General features: G+C 40.3%; 2 protein-coding genes across 16 annotated transcripts in view; one reads left to right on the top strand and one right to left on the bottom strand.

The window, feature by feature from the left end:
- Positions 1–3154: 3154 nt before the first annotated feature.
- On the bottom strand, positions 3155–10791 carry HAUS8 (HAUS augmin like complex subunit 8). Its single transcript, XM_056338871.1, has 10 exons — positions 10109–10791; positions 9949–10001; positions 9567–9645; positions 8784–8897; positions 8202–8281; positions 7515–7571; positions 6843–7001; positions 5921–6062; positions 4763–4904; positions 3155–4020 (listed from the first exon to the last, which is right to left on the bottom strand). The coding sequence occupies exons 1-10, from the start codon at positions 10176–10178 to the stop codon at positions 3900–3902; spliced, it is 1017 nt and encodes a 338-aa protein (XP_056194846.1). The 5' UTR covers positions 10179–10791; the 3' UTR covers positions 3155–3899.
- A 137-nt stretch (positions 10792–10928) lies between these two features.
- Positions 10929–22128, top strand: part of MYO9B (myosin IXB) — a 44924-nt gene continuing 33724 nt past the window's right edge. For 10 of the 15 annotated variants that reach the window (XM_056338855.1, XM_056338853.1, XM_056338851.1 and 7 more), the window contains exons 1-3: positions 10929–11066; positions 13905–13986; positions 20544–21437. In XM_056338855.1, coding sequence (XP_056194830.1) covers positions 20601–21437 — 837 coding nt within the window. In that variant the 5' untranslated portion in view covers positions 10929–11066; positions 13905–13986; positions 20544–20600. Of the gene's footprint in view, positions 11067–13904; positions 13987–17281; positions 17392–20543; positions 21438–22128 lie in introns of all 15 variants that reach the window. The other 5 variants (XM_056338848.1, XM_056338849.1, XM_056338847.1 and 2 more) reach the window with 5 other exon arrangements.

Below are 22128 nucleotides of genomic sequence, written 5' to 3'. Positions count from 1 at the left end.
GCATATCCATTATTATTTTAAAAGAAACTCAGAGGCATTTGAGACTCCTCTGCAAACCTCACCCTCCATCCTTGTGCTTTACAGACCACACAAATGCAGTGGAAGAAACAACCTAAAAATCATTTCTATGAGTTGAACAGGAATGCTCACACAATCACTGGAAATGCTCTTAATTGGTGTGGCTCAGTGGTGCATTTCAGAGCTGTTAGATCTTCTGCTGCCGTGGAACTCTTTTTCATGTCCTGGCAATCACAGACCAGCCAGTTTGTTTATCATATTCAGTATGAGTTTCCAGATCTCCAACAAAGTAGTATTTACTCTGAGGCAGGGAAGGCTGCAGTAATCCAGTAAATTCTCATTAGCCTAAAATGCAGAAACATCTGCTGGGGTCACGAGCTGCTTACTTGCTGCTGCTGAGCAAAGAATCAGCTCCATTCAAAGCCAGTGTGAGCAAAGAACTGAAGGAATTGTAGGATTGGGGGTAGCAGTGAAGAGACAAACAGGCCTTGATTATCTCCTGGGCTGCAGCTCCACTGTAGTGCACCATAGGCAAGACCTTACCTTGATCACTGGTGACCCTACAGCACAGAGCACAGGAATTACAGCAAAAAAAGCTTAGACTCAGCCCTCCTGAGCTGGTGGTCAAAAGTGTCAGACAACACCAGCATAACTGAAGAGTATATGGTCAGAGCCTCCCAAGAAATGCTGGAATCCAGGCAAGGCAATCTGTGCAGAGCAAATCTAGTTTAAAGTCTTTGCCAGTTGCTTTTTAGAGAACTATGAGAATTTTGCAGGGCTGAATACCTACATTTCTGTGCTCCCCCCTCCCCACTCAGGCTCTCAGACCTAGCTGGCTCATTTCCAAAAACTAAAAGCAATTGTTAAAAGCACTTCCCTGTGCTGCTCTGCTCTGCTCTCCCCCGTCCCCCCCAACAAAAAAAAATAAAGCACTTTAGAACACATGAATGTTAACAATCAGTCAACAAGAACTTCTGGCCTAGAAGATGAATAGATAGATAGTAAGTACTGTACAAATTTAGATACCACAAAAACTAAATCTACATCGATGCAGGTTACAGAAGGAGGAACATTATTAATTCTAGGCTTAAAAAAAGATATTGATAACCTGAATAAAAAGAACGCTTAAGTTGTTTAGGATTCCAACCGATTCAGAGCATGTGACATTGTCAGAAAATAAGTGGAAAATACAAAATAAGTGGTGTCACATCTGTTTAGCTCCTGCTCCAATGATTCTGCAGTTCTTTGTTGTTGTTTTTGTACAGTGTTAAATATGGCAGCATCTAATTCTGCGGCTATTTCAAGGTGGACAAGGCTAAAACACTTCTGCAAAGAGCCAAAACAGAACCACTTAGAAAGAATATTCAAGAGAATCAAGATTGAAAAGTCTCAGTTCAAAACAGTTTAAAATTCTTTCCTGGACAGGCTAGGCTTCTTTATCTAACGCTTCTATCATTTGTACAAAGAATTACACTAGTGTTGAATTTAAGAAAAAGAATGACCAGAATGCTCAAATCAATGCCTATGATTCTTCCAAAACAATGAGTGCACATCCCCAAGCACTTCATTGTTTTGTACATGCAGTTGGCCTTTAGCTCCAGGACTCCCACTTTGCCTTAGGCTTATTGTACAGACAATGACTGCTGCCCGCAGCAGCAAGGATGAACTACTGCCCCAGAAAATTTAGAGCCTTTAATTGTGATCATAGCAAGCAGAATTTGCCACCCTTCTTCAGGGAAGAGAACTAAGAGCATTCCACTTTTTAGTGAAAATTTGTATTGCTGTCTGTTGCTTAAGTAACATTTGGGTGTATATATACATGCAAACACTAGTATCTCAATGGTAGAAAGCCACCTGACTGCGAAGGACAGGTTTAATTCAATAATTTCTTTTTTTTAGACCAGCAATGAAGTCTACCATCAAGAAACCCTAAGAAAGATATTCTGACTTATGCCTGTAGGGACAGACTTATCAAGATCCTATAAACTTGATTTTCATTTAATCCCTTAAATCCCTCATATTTAAGAAGATCCCTCAACTTTCTGAGTCTTAGAATGACATACTTATCATAAGCAGGTTAAAGGCATGAGGACATACATCCTAGCAATTACCCAAACCTATTAAAAACAGCTGTTTGATCAGCAGTTTCATCATACAGGAGCATTTCTAATGAGATCTCCATCCACCAAAAACAGAGACAACTAATTCGCAGCTAACCTATGATTCGACTGCTTAGTGAAGTTCCCCATCCAGTGGCCAACTTCATAGGCACAGCTCATGTTCCTGACCCCGAGCACGATCCTGCTGCATGCAGCACCTATGCCTCACACGCTGAAGGGCAGCACACACAGGTGAATTATTAGGTGCAGATCATCTAATGTGTTTAAGGAAGAAGAAATGACAGATGAATACCTTAAAAAAACACATTTCCTTCCCACTGGGTCACGAATACATTGCTCTGGAAAAAAGGACACTGATGTTATACAAGGAGGGTTTTAGTAGTTCGTTATATATTGACTTCTCATCCAGTGCATGGCACATCTTACTGATCCCATTACTATAGCTTCATTTACTCCTGATTTTTAATAAGAGACAAGAATCTAGTTAGACTCTTAGTAATGCCAGGAAGAAAGTCTGAATAGCACTTCAAGGAGTGCAAGGCAAATACTCCAAGTATTTTTTGAGTAGGCCCAAAAGATTTATAGACACAGCTTAAGCCAGAAACATACCACTATGCAGGCAACACAAAGCAAAGCTTTTGAAAAAACATCACAGAAAGAGGTTCCACAGGTGAAAAAACCAAACCAGGATACTGCATGTCTTTCAGAGAGAAATGCATGCCATATACAAAAATGGAAAGAAAAAACACGCCACATCTGGCATGTACGTTTGTAACACAACATACTCACTCTAAGGCCCTCGCCCAGTAGTTAGGTTTGAGGTTTCTCTCCACATTCACAATCTTCTGGCCTCAGCATTATGGGTGCCAGGAGGTCACAGCTTGCAATCGGGACTGGTTAGCGCCTCTAATTCCATCCCTGCATCTACTGTGTAGCATTAGCCCTACGTAAGCCCAGATGGAAACAAAAGCTTCCGCAGGGTACCAGTGAAGATGTTCAAACATGAAGGCTATTGCTATAGCAGTGGAAAATAGTCTTTATTATTAAAAATAAAAAAGAATTCTTAAAAGAGAAGGCGTCAAGTTAATACAAAGGCATTTATGGTTTTAATAATTTGTTTCCAAGACAATCAGGCAACAGGTTACCCAAACTCTTCACTTCTAGTTACAAGCAACCAGGCTGCTTCCAAGCATCAGCCTCGGTACTTGCTGCCCGCATAAGTTTTCCTCTCAGCAAATCCAGAAATCAGGGACAATTAAGAGTTCCTCCAGAAGATGTTCACTGAGTGACCAATGATCATGCTGTACATTTCTACAGATCCTCCTGATGAGATCAGCAAATGCACCATACCACATACACAATTCCACATCTACATTCTGTTCCATTTTAGAAAAACTACTTTGGAAAGAGATGCAAATCAGTACACTTGGATCCAGGTGCAAGAAAGTAAACCAAGAAGATTAGCAAATATGACCTATTTATTCTTAATAATACCACTTATTATTTATCTTTCAGTCTTGTCAAGGCAGAAAGTGATGAGAAAGGTGTCACAGAAATTCATGTTAAAAAAAGATGTCTCCTTACTGGACAGCATGCAGAACAAAACTCCGTTTATTCTGTTAGTAAGTACATACGCTGCTGGTTTCATATGCTGGTATAACTGCAAATTTGGACAACTCATATGTTCATACAAGAACTAAAAAGATAAAAACTCTGCTGGCATTGATTTAGTACCCACCCGTCAGCAAACAATACACAAACTTAGTTGAAGTACCAGCGTTTCACAACATCTAGTCCATGATTTTCTTCACATATGCTTTGGTTATGCAGAGAAACTTCTTTACTAACTTCAAACGACAGGTTCTCCACTTGTGTGAAGCTCCTAGAACAAATGAAGCAAGCTAAATCAGTTGCTCTGGAGGACAGTAACTTCTGGTTAAGCCCAAAGGCTATATGCCTGGACATTCATATCATCCTCCTACCACAAAACACTAAAATGTGGATTTTCTTCCCAAACGGCCAGAATTTGTAGGATAGGAGGGGGAGTTTGCCGGAACAGGAGACACATAGCTTTACAGACTATCAATTTTCAAAGATTTTAGCTGTAATCTCTTCTAGGGAAATGGAGGAAGGAAATTTATCATGCTTTATCTCTTCCTCATGCTCTCAGTGATATTTTGTATTTGTTGACACAATATTTAAGGAACAAAACCCCACACTGTTCTGTGCTCCTTGTGCCTGCTAAAGGATGATATATTTGCATGGTTATTATTCAAGACATAGTGCTTCCACCTTACTTTCCTGTCTCCTGGAGTTCACTCCCCTATATATTTGCCAGGGCTATTCTTGCTCACTGAAATTCTCAAGTAATCTGTCAGAGAACGGCACACTAAAGTAATTCCCTTAGAATACACAGGCAAAATAACCCAAACATCTTTAGTTTGGCTGTAGGTAGGGTAGGGACAGAAATAAAGAAGTCTACTACAAAAAAAGAATTAAACTTAGTGCTACTATTCCATCAATTAAGCCTCCTCCAATTTATGTTCTGGGTGTATTTGGGTGAGATCTGTAGATTTTCCTCTGAGAATTTAGCCAATGAGTCTTTTCACCTGATTTGTAAATACCTTTGAAGCTCTTTATCCAGTTTCTGAGACACTTCCTTAAGCTCTTTCAGTACACCACATGTTTTTGCACTTTCTTCCGAGTTGCTTGGCATAATTTCTGTCAGAAGCTCCTGTGTGATAGTTAACTGCTTTTGCAGTTCATCTACAATATATGTTAAAGATATTATACAGAAATGCATGCACTGGTATCACTTAATACATGATTACTTAATAGCTGGAGTAACAACAGAGACAGCTGAACTAGATGATGGAAAACTACTGTTCAGCTTTCACAAGCACACCATGAGAAAACTGAAAGCCACATTATTTTCAGCTATTGGGACTAGCATCAGTAACAGGCTATTAAAACTGCTAATCAAGCTCTCATTTCAAGTACAAAGATTTTTACAAGACAAATGCAAGAGAAAAACCCCAAGTTTTAAACATCCAAAATTCCCTGACCAGCTACATATATTGCTATTGGCATGTACCCCCAACATCAAGTTTATCCAGTCCTTTCCTTCAGCATTCACAAACCAAAGATAGGTATCTATTCCTCCTAAATTCTTCAATAAACCTTTTCCATTTGCTTTAAAGTGTAAGCAAGATTACTGTAAACAGTTTAAGAATCTTGTTTCTTGCAGAACAGCAGTTTAAAAACATAACTTCCACACTTCAGTACAAAACACATGTACTAATTTATTAAACATTCTCCAATTCAAGACAACACACAATATATTTAAGCTCCAGTTCTACAAGAAACATGAGCAAGTTTACCCACGTGACTATCTCTCAAACACAGAAATGAGATCACAGCATTTCTACAACGTGCTTACCCATTAGAAACAAGGAAGGAGGAGGAATGCCATGAATACAGTTAACAGATAAAGAAACTCGCTAAAGAAAGTCTATATGAAGACTGCCCTAGCTTAGAAAGTTAATTTTTTTCCTGCTGCAAGATAAAAACCTTGTTTAAGCGCAGTTTAGTGGTTAAACAGACAAGAATTATTCATAGCAAAACATGTGACTAATGTTGCAGGCCAATGTCCACACAAGCTCTAAGAGCACACAAAATTCCTCCAGGCCACAGACAGACCTAGCAATAACAATGTTAAGTATTTTACCATACCAAAACCCCACTATTTCTGAACCTAAGTTTGATGAATCAAATTTTCATACCAAGGTATGTTATCATATCTCCTTCTATGTGAATATTCTTTATGGGCAATTCATGTCTAGTGGCATCCAGGGAAACTGCAAAGCTTTTATATTGCTGTTTAAACTGTTCACAAACAGGAATAAGGCGTGGAAGTACCTCCAGCTGAAAAAGACACATGATGAATCGACATTTATTCAAAAGCAGCCATTTTGTTACTACAGACCTGGCCCAATACAGAAAAATAATTTATTAAAAACCCCAAATACCACTTTGAAACACTCATTGACAGAGGAATTGAATAAATTTGTGGGATTATACTCCCACCGTGCTGTTTAATAGATTTTCCTTTACCACTTCAAAATGCCTAGGTCAATACCAGTTTCCTTGTTACTGTAGCTCAGAGGTATTAGTAACATAGCTTGCAAAGTGTTTTATATTTAATACTTTGACTGCAGTTAACAATGTATTCTCCAAAAGACAAAAGTCTTGTTTAATTTTTTCAATGCATATTTGTTAAAAGCAAACAGAGGTTCAGTTTTGAAAATTTAAGTATTCAAAAATTAATTATTCATTAGGAACATGCCTTCTTACAACCAGGCCCAAACTATTGCTCTCTAACACATAAGACAAAGAACAGAACACGTTCACTTCTCATCTAACATTTAGCATCTCAGCCCTAGCTGTAACTAATTCCATAACTGCAGGATGTTCACATGCCTTAAGATACTTGCATCTCCTGTGCATCAACTACAAACTGCTCTGGCAACCAGTGCGCAATTGCTGCCCCTTGCTCAATAGCTCTAACTTCTCCTTCCTGCCTAATTGAAAGAGACAACAAAAAAGTGACAAAGGCATTTGCTTAGGTTACTAGAGCACATTAAATGCCACACCACCTAAGTGAGCTTGTTTGAATATAGAAGCATAAATTGTAATAAAGTCTACCTGTTTGTCTAATGCATCATCAAGTTTCCGCTCTCTCTCTTTAAGTAAAATTTCACGCTTTAATTTGAAGAGCTTCTCTTGTTGTCTTTCCTTTTCTTCATGCAACTTCAACAAGTTTTCTTCCATTTCTTTCTCCAGCTTGGCAAGATTTTTTCCAGCCTATGACATCCAAAAAAATACTCACAACTGAAGTAATGCTACTTCTAAGTAATTAACATATTCTGAATAAACAAATGTAAGCTTCAAACCAGGTCAAAGAGCTTCAATTAATGAATCTGAGACCTCATGCAATAAGCACAGTACATCACAGTTAAGGCCCTCCCTGCTTCTTCCCCCACCTCTGCTTATTTTTACTTTACAAGAAGTATTAACATATTTTTAGAGCACTGAGTGAACTAAGTCACTTCTACAACCTTGAACTACAAACACACTCACAGTTTTCCCAGAACTTCTGCATACCCCTACTGCATGAAGAACCAACACCAGTTTAATAAACTGGCACTGAATTTGCTCCAAGAGTCTTCAAACCAAGTCCTACAGTTCCACAACCATAAACACATGAAGTCATAAAACATTAACTTTTACAGATCAGAAAGCATAGACAACAGATTAAACAATTCCTCAATATCAAGTTCTTCTATCTGAAACACCAAATACTTGACTGACTCCCACCTTTACTCTTAGGTAAGTCAAAAGCAGCGTCTGAGATTCCAGCTCTTCTGTCAGATCCTTCAGAAAAGGAAAGAAAAGAATATTCCACATCAATTTGGATATTAAAACAATTGTTTTCCCAATGTTCAAATAAATTACTGAAAATCCAAGTTGTGTCCAGAACTACCAGAAACTCTCAGCTCGATGAAAAAAGTTTGGGGTTTTAAACAATGCATGTTAATTAAATATACCTCTTTGTTCCACCAGTTTTACAGCATTTTCAGCAGATTTTCATAATACTGATAGAGAACTTGACATTTCAGTGCTACATTAAACAAGATCCCTAAATAAGGCATTTCAAATTGGGTTAAATCAATGTTAGCTTTCTGAGCAAAAACATCAGCAAATATTTAAAGATAACGTGATATAATAAAAAAGTATGGACAGGAATACAAAAAGAACCCACTCGAGGAGATCCTACAGTTGGAGCAGATTCTCTACCACAAGAAACAAAAGTAAAGCTTTAGTCAGTGTTGAGAGGGCTGATAAACAAAACAAACATTGACAACAGTAGCACAGATTTCAGTCAGGAGGCTTTAGATCATCCCAGGACCTCAAAGCTGTTACCAAGATTAAAGAAAACAGCAAATCTTCATTTCACACATTTCAAAATAAATATGCATAACAAATGAAAGCAATGAGACTTACCACTGCTTTTTTTTTATCTGTTCTTTCATTTTTCTTGTAAGAAGATTCTGAGCCACAAGTCTTTTCACAGACAGGCTTAGCTGTACGACAACAGAAAAGTTATTGCTCCCTTCTACCAAGGTATATAGGGTGTGTCAATATACCATCAGGCTCTTCAAAGGCAAATTTCAAAATTATCATGTCTACCAGTAAAGAAGAGTTGTGCTCTCTTTCTAGCTCTGATTACACTCACAAGAAGATGTGGATCACATGAGCATTTAACTTTAAGTGACAGTTACAGATAGGTGTGATACAATTTTCAGAAGAGCTGTAATCTAACACCCATCTGTTACGGGGTCTCAAAGACTTGAGAGTACTTTAATATTTGATCTTAAACAAAAAGAACAGAGCACCCAAAACATACTAAAAAACAAGAGGTTAATTTAAACCCCAAAGGTCTTAATATCTCTGCTTAAAGACACTTGAAATAACACTCAATTTAGTAAAATCCTTTTGTGAATATAGATGAATACAAGGGTTACATATCATCAAGTTACATACTTTAAAAATAAAAGAAGAAACAGAGTATGAACAGAAGCTTACGGTTAATAGCTGAAAGATCAAGGTCTGGTCGATTACTTTTATCTTCACCTAGTAAGGTGGACTGCAAGCTACCGTTCCCAAAACTACTTTGATTAAATGAGCTAGCGGTACCACCTACAGAAAGAAGCTGTTATCAAAATAAAAGAATCAGAACAGATTTTGCACAAGTTTACAATTACATATGCTTTCACTAATATGTGGCAATCTTACACAAACCTTTACACATTTACTTTATACCCATGATTTGTGTACTCTCTAACTTGACTAGAGATAAGGTGTTAAAGAGGAAATCATTCTGAACTACATCACAGTTGAACAACACTCAGGTGGAAAAGGGAATAATGTTATTTCCTCAGCATTTTCAAGTCAAGGTCCTATCAGAAAATTCTTCTGCAATTCTTGCAAAAGAAATAAAAAGGGAATGCTTTGCAGACAGGGATTTTGAGTCATTTACACTGGGTTTATTAAAAAAGTAAAAGATGTAGACCAATGGTGAGGGCATAGTAAAAGAGTTCAAAGCCTTGCACAGAAGGCAAGAGATACACTTATTTTAGACAATCCGATTATTCAGTTCCAGATCCAGACAAGAGTTTGATGCACTTGAGTTTACACCTGTTAGTCCCAAATCAAGTATCCTAATTCCCTTTTTTTACAGATAATAATTGGTAGTGATGCAAATAATATAAAATGTAATATCTTAACTACTCTAAAATGTTGTTGAAGAGTTCCACAGGTTGGAAATACAAATTCACAGAACAACTTTTAAACTTTGGTAAAACCCACCAGCAGAAGTTTCACATTTCTGACGAACAACTGATCTTGGTTTAGTTGCAGATCGTTTCACAGGAGACCTCGAAATATCCTGACAATCGAGAAAAAAGACTGAACATAAGCAGCAACCATGACCACAATATATCTTACCGCCAACCTGAGTGCTGACAAGAAGTGAACACAATCCCTGGCAGTCTTGGCGCTCTGCGAGCCACCCGAGTACAGCCCCCAGTTCCCCCCGCAGTCTGCACCTAGTGACACACCACAACTCCTTCATAACCCCAGTGAAGTAATTTTTTCTAAGGCCTCGCCGCCGCACCCCCGAGCCGCCCCTCACACCATTCCTATACTTCGCTGAGCGACGCCTGAGCTCGGCAGCGAGGCGTCCAAGTACCTTCTTGTCGACTTTCTTATCGTACTGCAGGTAGCGCGACTTCACGACTTGTCCTGAGGAAGAAGGAGGGCAGGGAGCTCGGGCAGGGAGCTCAGGCGGGCCCGCCGCCGCGCCCCGCCGCGCCTCAGCCCGCGCGGCCCCCACCTCACCCCGCCACTACCTTTCTGCTTTTTCTTAGACGCTTCTCCGCCTGCCGCCGTACCGCTGGAGTCTCTCTCCTTTGAGGACATACTGCAAAGACAGCCGGAGATAACACCGAACGAAGAGACGGGCGCGGAGCCGCTCCCCACTCAGCCTCTTGCCGCCTCAGCCGCCGTCCCTTTCGAACCGCCGCGCAGACGCTACAGGGGCAGAGGAGGCTGCGCGCCCCCTGGCGGCGCGGAGGGATGAAACAAACCGTCGCCGCCGGTACATCCGCAGGCAGGCACTGACGGCGCGGGCGGGGGACCCTCCCCAAGGGCGATGCCTCCCACCCGGACTGCGCCCGCAAAGGACTGCCGCGCTCCCCTCAGCGCTAGGGTAAAGCAAGAAATGAGAGCCTGGCAACGCCTGCGGCATGACTGGCACCAAACGCTCTTCCTTCCCCAGGCCTCTGGTGGGAGGCGGCCATTCTCCGCGGTTTCAGCCAGTGAACCTCAAGGACGCAACGCCAGGGAGCGGGGCGGCGAACACCCGCACCGCCGCCTCGCCCTTAGCGGAAGCCCTCACAGAGCTGAGAGGCGACGCTTCCAGCCGAGGACGGCACTGGAGTTCTTTGGTTTTGACAGGAATCCACCCACTCCTGCTTCTCGCCGCAGGGCCCTGCCTCAGAAAACACCTGGCTCCCGACAAGCACCCGTTCCCCAGCCGTCTTGGGAACCGCAGGCGGGGGCGAGGCGGCCGGGCTAAGCCGAGAACCAGCCGCAACGCCCCCGGGCGACGCTTCGCGCCTCCCGCCCCTGCGCGCCGCCGCGGCTGGGACGCATGCGTAGTGCGCCCGCGGCGCTGAATGGGCGCCGCCCTGCCTCCCCCCACCCGGAAGTGGCGCGCGGGGCCTGTGGCGGGCGGCGGGGCTGGTCGCCAGCGCTTCACCCACTGGCTGAGGTAACCGGCGGCAAAGCGCGGTCCTGCGCCCCTCGGTGAGCGTCCGCTCTCCTTGTTTCCTTTGTCCCCTTTCTCTAGGGTGTTGCTGAGCTCTGCGGAGGTGGTTGGTGGCGCCTCGGAGGGACCGGCTCTCACACCGAGCCGGAACGGCACTGCCCACCGACCCTAGGGGCCGGCGTGGCGGCGCGCTGGCGGGGGGGGCGGGGGTGCGGTCTGGCGGGCGGGAGCTGTGGGGCTCCGCCGCTTTCCTTAGGAGGCCGGGGGCCGGCAGCCGTTCCCCGGGGGCACCCGTGGGGGCGGTGGGCTGCTCGGGGCCGCGGGCTGGAGCTGTGGCGTGCCCGGCTCTGGGGCGTCTGCGTGGGCTTGTCACGGGCGGGATGGTCGATGTGTGGCTGCCGGCCCGGTCTGTAGCTGATGTGCCCCAAGAGCTGGACATTCCCGAAGGGAAGGAGCGTGCCTCACCTCCCACCTGTACCGCCCGGCTCTCAGGCGATGTGCAGGAGCATCTTGCCCTCGATGTTAACTTTCATCTCATGCTTACTGATTTGATTTTTTCACCCCCTCAGTGTCCTGCTTTTTCACATGATATCCCTAACTCTCCTTAGGAACAGCCTGTAAACTTTTGTACAAATATCTCAGCATCTTTCAAGCAATTCGTTAAAATTCTCCGGGTTCTTTTCCTTTCTGTTTTTTGGGCAGCTCTTGACAGTACTAATACTGCTGCTGCTGTGTTGAGGTCATGCTTTATGATGGTGACTGTCGTCTAGTTGATAGATGCCTTTAGCTGTTTGTAAGTTGGTAGTGCTGTGTCTTTTTGGTAAGTTTGAGTTTGCAGTCTCTGGAAAGTAAAACCTCTGCAAGCTTTTTGTGTGTGTGTTTGTAGACTAAAAGTAGCAGTGTTGTCCTGATCAGTGACTATTGTTACCATGCAGTTGATACAGGTACATGTCATTTAAAGTAAGAAGACTTCGCAACCTTGTTTTCTATTATTCTGTAAGTATTTTGACAAAATTCTTACCCAGCTTTATTTGCAAGTCCTGTTGGTGAAAAGTGAGAAGTACTTTGGATGCAAATGAGTTCAGTATTCTTTGATTTCATCTTCTGGAAATGGGTGGTGGTGTGGCAGAGGGCTGGAGATGATCTCAGGCTTCTGGCAAATGCAATTAGCCTTTCAAAGATGTCATCAACATCCTCCCACGTTACTCCTAGAGGTGGATCAGTATCGGTTTGTCTACCTAGCTGTTTGCAAATAAAGAGTTTGTCATGGGTAATTAGAAGCTTTCTGATTTCAGGTCTGTTAGCTGGAATACCTGACTGAAGTACTTGCTCTAAAGTAAGCGTGAGGCAACCCTGCATTCTGGTTTAGTGTATTAGTGTTACACCCATCAAGTTTTAGTAAATCTTTGGTGTCTTTAACTCAGAACCTTGTCAGGAACAAATCCATTTAATGTAGGATAAACTTCTAATGCATATGTATATTTATGTTAGCATTAAGATTTATTGTGTCTCTTTTTAGTTAGCTTGATTATTTTTGTCTTTGAGCTAATGAGTTTCTTTACCCGCTCTATGTTTAAAGTTGAGTAAGGTTGTACTTTTCAGGATGATGCATTTAAGGCCATTTCCTTAATCGTTAGTGTTTACCTATTAGCATAACCCCCCCAAGAGTTACTGCAGTATTGTGATGAAACTGTTTTGTAGAATTGCATGGTTTGTGTTGTTTGGTAGTGAGGGTTTTTTTGCCCTGCTTGAGCATTTGTCTCAACAAAAAGCTTTCTCAGTAGTTGAACATTGTAGTTTCTGCAGTGACAGGGCAGCTGTCTGTGCAAATGGATAGTTTCATTGGAGCGGGAAGACTCATAGGTTTGTGTTTTTCTGTGGAACCTAAAACGCTTATAGAACTGAATAATTTAGGAAGAGTAAATGCAGCTGATGAAAACTTTAAATGAGGTTCACCTAGAAAGTAGTGCTTTGTACAGAGTTTTCTGACAAAAATTGATTCAAATGTTAGATGTCTTGAATAATCCTGTGTATGAATAACTGTTTGACTCAGTTCTGTATTACTTAAGCTAAATATGGCCTTTCCTAGATGGTCAAATGCCATGATTCACATATCTTAGGCATTTAAAAAGGAAAAATTCCTAAAAGATGCAACAGCATTAGCTATCTTAACAGTCAAGGAAAAGAGTGGAAAATTATGATTCAACAAAAAGTTTGTGGGGTTTTTTTGAATTTTTGAAGGCTGAAGGTGTTTATTAATCACATTGCTAAGAAGCGAGACCTACTTATTCAAATATCTAGGGGAAGTGAAGCCTGAGATGCTGTTAAGGATTTTTTTTTTTTGATAAATATCTATTTTAATAGATGGTCTGCCTTCTGAAGAGACTAGGAGTGTCTTTATTTCAGGAAATGGAAATTCAGAGGTTTTGTCTCTAGTATATCATGTTTTCTTGATGTATCAAGTGACTTGCATGGCTTACAGAATAGCTTTTATATAGGCTTTATTGTGTTCTTTGTATCTGATCACCAAGTGAAACTCAATGCAGATCTTAGAAAAATGTGCTCTTCCTTTAAAGACCAACAATGTTTAAAAGTGGGTGTAAAGGTATTTTCTAAATACATACATTCTGCTGATGATCCCCTTTATTTTTCTTCTAATTCACATAAAAATCCAACCTGAAGTTTTGTAAGAAAATTTCTTATCAGTGTAAACGCAGCATTAGACCAGTGAAATTTTTACTTCCTTTGCTGACAGCTGTAATGCTATTAAGGATAAACTTTAAGAAAACTGCAAAAAGTGGTAGAATAGTCTCTACCATACTTTTGCTTATATTCTTTGCCTCTAACACTCTCTGTTGTTTTGTCTTCATTCCTAGTGTTCTCAACAGGACCACATTTTCATTTCCTCTGAATCATACTCAAGTGTACATCTGTAACTGACCTCATGCATTTTGTAAGGTAATAAATATCATGTTATAGACCTTTAGTGTCGCTGTAAGTCTGATAAGGTATCCTTGTCTTGAGGTTAAATTAACATTAAGAGGAAGTAGAGGTCTGCATCTGAGGTGGTTTGGGACTGTAGATTGGGATCAGGGTAGGGTCTCAAGGGCTATAAGGAGTAGGGAGAAAATAACCAAGGAGGAACTGCTGTAATGAAGGTAATTTCTTTGGCTTTTTCCTGTATTGTGTTGCATTACTTGCATTGCAGTCTAGCTTCTCCTTTGTTAGGCAGTCTGTGGCAGTAGCATCTCTGTCAGGGTTGGTTACAAAGAGTAGTAACAAACATGTTGTAAATTTACATGCTCCATTCAGAACTACTCCTTTTGGAGTAGAAAAAGCAGAGAGCTTTTAGTTAAAGAAAATCAAGGATCTAAGGTTGTTTACTCCAGCAGAATTTTTTATGACCAAGAAAAATATTGTGTTACTAGAATGCTAGCAATATTCAGGTAATCTACAAATGTCTGGAGTACTGGGAAAAAAATTAAAAGCAATTATGCTCAACTAACAGCAACTATATATCCAGGGTTGAGTCCTTTGCCTTACCTGTAATGCACAGTTAATTGCGGAACCTTTAGGGTGTCTCTGTAGTCTGTTTTGCTGGAAACTGCTTGCTTTGGAAATCAAGGGTAAGTAGTAGCTGAATATTTTCTAAATTGCTATATGTTCTCAATTTGATCAGAGGGGTCTCTTTTGGCAGTGGTCTTTGGCGATTTAGGTATTCAAGAATATTAGGGGTCAAGTACTCATAGATTTCTACTTTTGTGTTGAAAATTACTTGATGAACAATGTGAGAAGCTTGAATTTTTCCATTTGAGGAATGCTGCACTGGAAATGCACATGAAAATATGAAGAACTGGAATATTATAAAGTTCATCCTCAACGATTTTGCTGTAATAGTAGCTTTCCCTTTTTAGCTTCACTGTGATTCATTGACTAAATATGTGGCTTCAAATTATGCCTTATTTAAACTAAACAGATACCCTTCACTGATTGAGGCAAAGTTCTCTTGTAGAATTTTACTGTGTTATTAAGTGAACAATATTGGCTTTAATGCATATTAAAAAAACCTAATTGGCTTAATGAAGACTCGAAAATGCTTAGAAAATACCATCAAAATTACCATACAGAATTGGAATTTTTGGGTTTCTTTTTCTATTAACATTGAGCAAAAAGTGAAATTACACATTGATGATAAGTTATGTAGCCTACTGCATTTCTTCTACAAAGTGTTGAAGTAGTCAGCTGAAGTGTTGCCCTACTCAGTGATTTAAGTGGCAAATATAATCAGTCCTCCAGTGATGGACGAAGTAGTACAGCCCCATGTTCATCTAGATTATTGTTTGGTAAGCTCAGTGGGGTTTTATTTTTTTTATAAGCAAATGGAAGTACTAACTGATAGGTAATATAAAAATAATTATGGCCTTAGACTGGTGCCTTAAAAGCTTGTTATATTAGTGCTATTAACAAATAAACTGTGTGTAAGACTTTCAAAGGATAGGGGAGCAGAAAATAACAAAATCCTGAAGAGGTATTTTGGGTTGGGTAGACTTGCGTCTGTTTTTCTAGACCTGTTGGAATTATCCTTCTAAAGCAATTGAGAGTAAAGATGGCCTGTGACTGGTACCTTACATTTAAATTTGTCTAGCACTATTTCAGATTTACTTATCTTCAATCTCACTGGAAATAAGTACCATTAAATTGTGTATGTTATACTGGCACAATGAAACCACTGTCTAAAGAGTGCGAATCATACATCACTGTATCCTTTAACACACTAATCCCACGCAGCTGTTGCCTCACTCATCCTACAGAATTAATGCTGTCTATAATGTTGTGAATAAAATGCTAGAATCAAAAACTTTGCATTTCTCTTTTGACTTGTCTTGCCCCACTTGCCTAACTTTGTGTTTGTATCTGTAAAATAGGACAATGGTGAAAGATAATGCTTTGCTGTGTTTTGAAATGCTGGTGACTGTCCTTAGCAAATTTGAAGTGCTGTGAAGATGTATACTTGTGCTACAAAAAACCTGTGAAAAGTAAAACATTTTAAGGAGAACAGGAAGGAGCCTGAATGTGAAGTCTAAAATTAGTTGATATGCACCTAGTGCCAGTTTCTGCCTCCCACTTACTAAATTCTCTAACACACAGCTTTGTTTTTTCCCATGTATTGGAAAGGTGGTTTTTATAAGAAAGGATATTGAAAGAAATTGGGGTAACTTTGCAGAATTTCAATCTACAGGACAAACTCAACAGCGGCTGCTGTTTCCCTGTGTTTGCTGTTTTGCATGCTGACCAGAATGGCTGCACTATTACCTTCTACTCTTATTTCTCCTTCCAATATTCTCTGCACCTGAATTCAGGCCTGTGCTTCCTTGATGAGCCAAATTACATTGAATAATTCTTCCAATTGCTTAAAAAAAATCTGAATAATTAGAGATCATAAAATTAGAAGGAATCATTGTAATCATCTGTTTGGAGCACTTTTGACATAAATGAGAGGGTAAAAAACCTGGGGGCTGGCTGATTTTCTAAAAGGAACTTCAGCAATCAGGTCTCATTGGTAGTGTCAGTTAAGTTTTTTTGCAGTGTAGAGTAGCCTTCTGGTGACACTTAGGTCGTATGTTAGCCTGAGTTTGCCTGGCTTCGAATTCCAGCCCCTGGCTTGTGTTATAGCTTTGTCCTCCAGACCGGTGATTGTTACCAAACTGTAGTTCCCCATGCAAGGACATAAACTGATACCTGTATCCTCTGTGTGTTTCTGATAGACAAAGCTTCGAGAGTATTTTGCTGTAAGGGGGTATTTTCTAAAAGATTTTTTTGTTGTTGTTGTCATCACTGTTCTTATCTCAGCTTCTTAATTGAATTTCAGATATCTTCTATATGCAGTATTGGTCACACACCTTCTGAGTACAAGGGTAATATGGCCGCCTAACTAAATACTTGTTTGATGTTTAACTGGGAGTTACATTCACTGTCATGCTGGTGGTGTTATTATTGAATACCATGTTTAAATGATTAGTCGCTATGGTTTGCAAGTCTATTTCAGAATAGCTTCCATTCCATCCCTCTGGTATGGATTGTTTCTTGGGTAAATTTGACATTAGATATTCGTAAACTTAGTTGAAATTTGTTTAGCATTTATTTTCTTGCTCCTATACTACTGAACTATGTATTTGATACAGCTTTCTGACTACTTCCCTTCTCAGTCTCTCTGTGATACATTCTTTATCAGTAACTCTTTTCTTTCTTTTAGAACCATTGTGAAAATGTTTACTTTGATGCCAGGAATCCAACTTCACTAGAATCTAAACCTCTAGTTGCTTGGTGATACCCTGTTCTTAGTTGAATACTGGGACTCATTAGGTAACTGACTTATAACCTGTTCAGTATATGTTCTTTTGCCTTTGTGTTCTAAGTTGTGACTTGAAATACTGTTCAGTATGAAGTTAGAGGTCTGTCTCTTCTACAGCAGCATCATGAAATAAATTTTATATCCCTTCTAAGAAAATCACAAGTAGTTGGAGACCAGCAGGTTTTCCCTCAAACCTCTCTGTTAGTAATGACTAGATAGTCACATTCTGATTGTCAGATAGAAGAATTTAAGCATCATGGTAGTTCTTCTGGGACTCATTTAGGGCATTGTCAGGTAAATAAACTGTAGATAACAAAAGTAGAATTGGTTAAAAGGAATTAACAGTAATGGGGTGCTACTCCTCCTTAAGTGACTTTTAGAAATGTTTTTTCTCCTTAAAGCCTTATGATCAGTATTAAATGATGCCAAGTAGCATATCTGGTTTAAGTTCTTGTGTGAAAGAGCAGTCTTAAAGCTCAGTGCTGCTGAAGGTAAGCAAGTAGTATCTGAATTGCATATCTAGTTAAAATGGGGCAGTTATGCTGTCTTTCTGTTTACTGGTGATGTGACTGTACATTGAAACTGTGTTTCAGGAAGTTCTTTCTACTGCAAATTATCTTCCAAATCATTCCTTTAAAGCAATGGATGCTTGCTTGAACTTCCATCAGGTTGTATGACAACTGCATAATTGTGTTGCTTTGTCAGAAATCTGTCATCTTCAGTCATACACCTGATCAGACACTGCCAGCTATCGCATTGCTGTTATTACTGTAATTGGCCAGGTTTTTTTATCAGTAGAGGCCATTTGGGTTCCGGTTTCCTCTTTAGAAAGTGTGTTATGGGAGTTTTGAGCAATGTACCAGATATATCTTGGTAGCCGACATGAGATGAGGTTATGTATATTAGTGAAGTCAGAGGTCAGCACCTAGCTTCAGCTCTTCTTTGTGGACAGTAAGTTGGTGCCATGTTCTTAGGGTGTTGTTTTGGCAGAAATGCTTACTGAGGGGACTTCCTCTATCATACCAGACTGTGTGTCTGAAACTAATTGCTGGGGGGGAGGGGGAAGGGGAAAGGGGGGAGGAAGTCTGCATAAGACTGTCTCCCTTGAACTGGCTGCCTAACTTGAGAGGAAAATGGTCGCTGTTGTTCTTTTTTTTTTCTGTCTATGCTCCAGATTCATCTTCCCCATGAGCAACAGTCTGTCTACTATAGATTCTACTGTATGTTAAGGTGTTTGGGCTTCTATAAACTAAGAATGCTTTATACTTGCATAATTACTTCAAAGGTACTTCAGACTCAGTAGCTACTGGTCAGTGATAATTGCAGGAAATGGAGAGGGCACTTTGAGCTCACTGGTCCATCGTTCTGTATGACAAGTGCTTGGAATAAGTTCTCCTTAATGAATGAAGAATGGAATTTAATGGGTGGGAAAAAACATTCTCAGAGAGATCATACAGCTTGATCAGAGATGTGCTGTGGTTTGTCTTGCTGCCTGTGGCTTCTTAGCCTTACTTTTGATGAGCAGCCACTAAAAATGATCCAGCTTGCATAACAATGTCTTCTGTAAGCTTATTATGCAGAGTTCCCTTAAAGCACAGTTCTCTACTTGAAGGCTGTTCATGAGGCAGAACTATGTCCTGTGTTTCTGTGAAGTGATTCGTCAGTTGTAGTGGAAGTGGCAGCTAAATGCCTCCAACTGTACTGATGTTAATTTGCAATGATTGCTCTCTGTGGCCTTATGCAAGTTCCTGTGCAGTTGTTTAGTGGCAAAAAGCATCTTCATTGGCATTTCTCTGCCTCTTTTTTTCTTTTTTTTAAAATGGATTTGGCATGTAAGTGTATAATTGGAACACTTTGTTCTTGAAACAAAAATTGAACCAGTATTCTGGGTATGAAGTCTAGACTATTAAAAAAGGGGGTACTTTGTTGTCCTTCTCCTTGTATTATCCATTGGTAAGCTGATAAACTGTTGAACTAAAACAGTGTAAGCAAACCTAAGGCCTCGTGATCTGGCTGCACGGAATTGCAGTTGGGAGAAAAAATACTGGCAAAGGCACAGAATGTTACTAAATGTAGAGGCTTTTAACTTGTCAGTAAGGAAGAGATTGACTTCTGTGAGGTTGATGTTAGGCTGAAGCTGGATTGCTGGCCTGCATCAAGGGTGAAAGGAGGAAAAAGTAATCAGAATGATTATTTTCTGGGGGAGACTCATGCATGAGGTTCCTGAAATCCAGTGAGGAAAGAGTTAATGCAACAGGTATAAGGGCTTGTGAATTAAGTGGGTTATTTGGGATCCTGTAGCTGAACTGAAAACAAGTTGCAATAAGACTTAATTTTACTTTGCTGCCTAAGATGGAAGATAAAAAGCACATTCAAACCTTTCTGTAGTAAGGATGTGGTTCAGTCAAGTGAATTTAGCAGTCTGTTTTCTGAGTAAATTACGCATGTTCAAGAAATCACTATGGTGATTAGGAGGAGTTGACAGCAATGTTTGCACTGGTCAGCTATAAGCACTTTTTCCTTAAAGCTGAGTGGGGTAGTGTACCTGTCTTGTACCTTTCAAGGAAAGAGGTCACTTGGGAGAAACAAAAAAAACATGTGGATCTCAGTGTTAGAACCATCTTCTTCCTCACACCTGGGCACTGTTCCTTCTGAAATAGTTCATGGCTGCTCTAAACTGTCACTGCTGATTTGAGAAGTGATCAAACCTTATTTTTACCTCAAGTTGCTGGTGCAGCTTTAAGGGAGGGTTTGTGTGGGAGGACGAATAGCCATACAATGAACCAGGTTATGGAAATTATCTGGGTTAAAACTAACCTGGGGAAACAAAGAAGTTTCAATTTGGACATTTATCCCAGTTCAGTTTGCTTTCCAACTGTATGAATACTTGTGCTGCCCTAACAGGGAGGAAGGGGTGGCATGGAAATAGAAGGAAAAGTGAAAAAAAGGTGGCGGTTGTGACAGCTGTCTGTTCCATGGGATAGGTTGAGCAGACTGTTTGAAATAGTATCACTGATGTGCATAAATAGTGCATTTGTTCTTTAGTAATTGGACAATTCAATATGTTTATTCTCTTCTCCAGAAAATACCTTGCCCTAATACCTCTTATACACATATTTTTTAACACTTTTTTTCTTTTTTCTTCTGCTTTTTTTTCTTCCAGATGATGGGCCCTGCATATTAAGCAGGGGTAGAAGTCTGAAGCCCATTTGGGGACAGAATGAGTTTAAAGGATGCTGACAGTGCAGTTTCCCAGGGAAAGGCAGCCTATAATCTTGACATATACCCCCAGCTCTCAACAGAAAGTGCTCCCTGCTGCAAAGTGACAGCAACCAAGGACAGCACATCTTCGGATGTCATAAAGGATGTGATTAATATCTTAAACTTGGATGTCTCAAAACATTATGTGCTTGTGGAAGTAAAAGAATCAGGTGGTGAAGAATGGGTACTTGATATAAATGATTCTCCTGTTCATAGGGTTTTACTTTGGCCTCGTCGTGCTCAGGATGAACATCCACAAAAGGATGGGTACTACTTTCTTTTGCAAGAAAGGAACACTGATGGGACCATCAAATATGTCCAGATGCAATTACTTTCCAAGGAGACGGATGCTCGGCGATTGGTTGAAAGGGGTTTTCTTCCATGGCATCAGGAGGACTTTGATGACTTGTGCAATCTCCCCAACCTAACAGAGACAACACTCCTAGAGAATCTCAAATGCCGCTTTCTAAAACACAAAATTTATACTTACGCAGGAAGTATTCTGATTGCGATTAACCCCTTCAAGTTCTTGCCCATTTATAATCCTAAATATGTCAAGATGTATGAGAATCATCAGCTTGGGAAGTTGGAGCCTCATATTTTTGCCATTGCTGATGTGGCTTATCACACAATGCTTAAAAAACATGTTAATCAGTGCATAGTTATATCAGGTGAAAGTGGGTCTGGGAAAACTCAAAGCACAAACTTCTTAATTCACTGCCTCACGGCACTGAGCCAGAAAGGGTACGCAAGTGGTGTGGAGAGAACTATTCTAGGAGCTGGACCAGTTCTGGAGGTAAATTTGTGCTAAAATAGCCTTCCATGAAATTTCTTGATAACTTAAATAACTTTTGTTGAATACTACTTTTGAGAATCACCTGCTTGGTTTAGGCTTTAAATATGACTGGGCTGCATTGGTGTTTGAATGTGTTGCTTGATTGCTTCTAATTGATTTTCCTTAATTCATCCTTCCATTCAGTTGACTTCCTGTTGCTTTTAATTTATATTTAACTTAACTTTCCACCACCAAATGCTAATATTCTGGGACAGAGGTTACTTGTGTTTTCGTTTTAAAGTTTTGACGGCATTTGAGTCAAATTGCAAGTAAATGTTTTCATAAGAAGATTGTTCCACTGCGTAGTGTAACTGTGCCTTTGTGCATAAGCATGTTCTGCAGCATTTTTATGAACTCACTTTTTGAGGGAGTTATTTCCTTTCTACAATTGTTTTGAAGAGAGCAACATTGTTAGTTGGGGAGAAAGTATGAGTCTGTTTTAGATTTTAGTTACTGCAGTGTTTCCAACAGAAAGCAAAACTAAACACGTGAGAAGGAGTGGGTACAGCTGATCTTGCATTAGGTAACAGCAGGACAAACTTAAACTGATCTCTTAGACTTAAGACTCTGTTGTCTGAAAGGAAAAACTCTGAAAGCTTGGATGGATGAAATGGTCACCCATAATAAAATCTGCAACAGCAAGAAGCTTGAA

The sequence above is a fragment of the Falco biarmicus genome, chromosome 4, assembly GCF_023638135.1.
Source record: "Falco biarmicus isolate bFalBia1 chromosome 4, bFalBia1.pri, whole genome shotgun sequence".
NCBI lineage: Eukaryota > Metazoa > Chordata > Aves > Falconiformes > Falconidae > Falco > Falco biarmicus.
The sequence above is the reverse complement of the archived record's forward strand: the minus strand, read 5'-3'. Positions and strand labels throughout refer to the sequence as shown.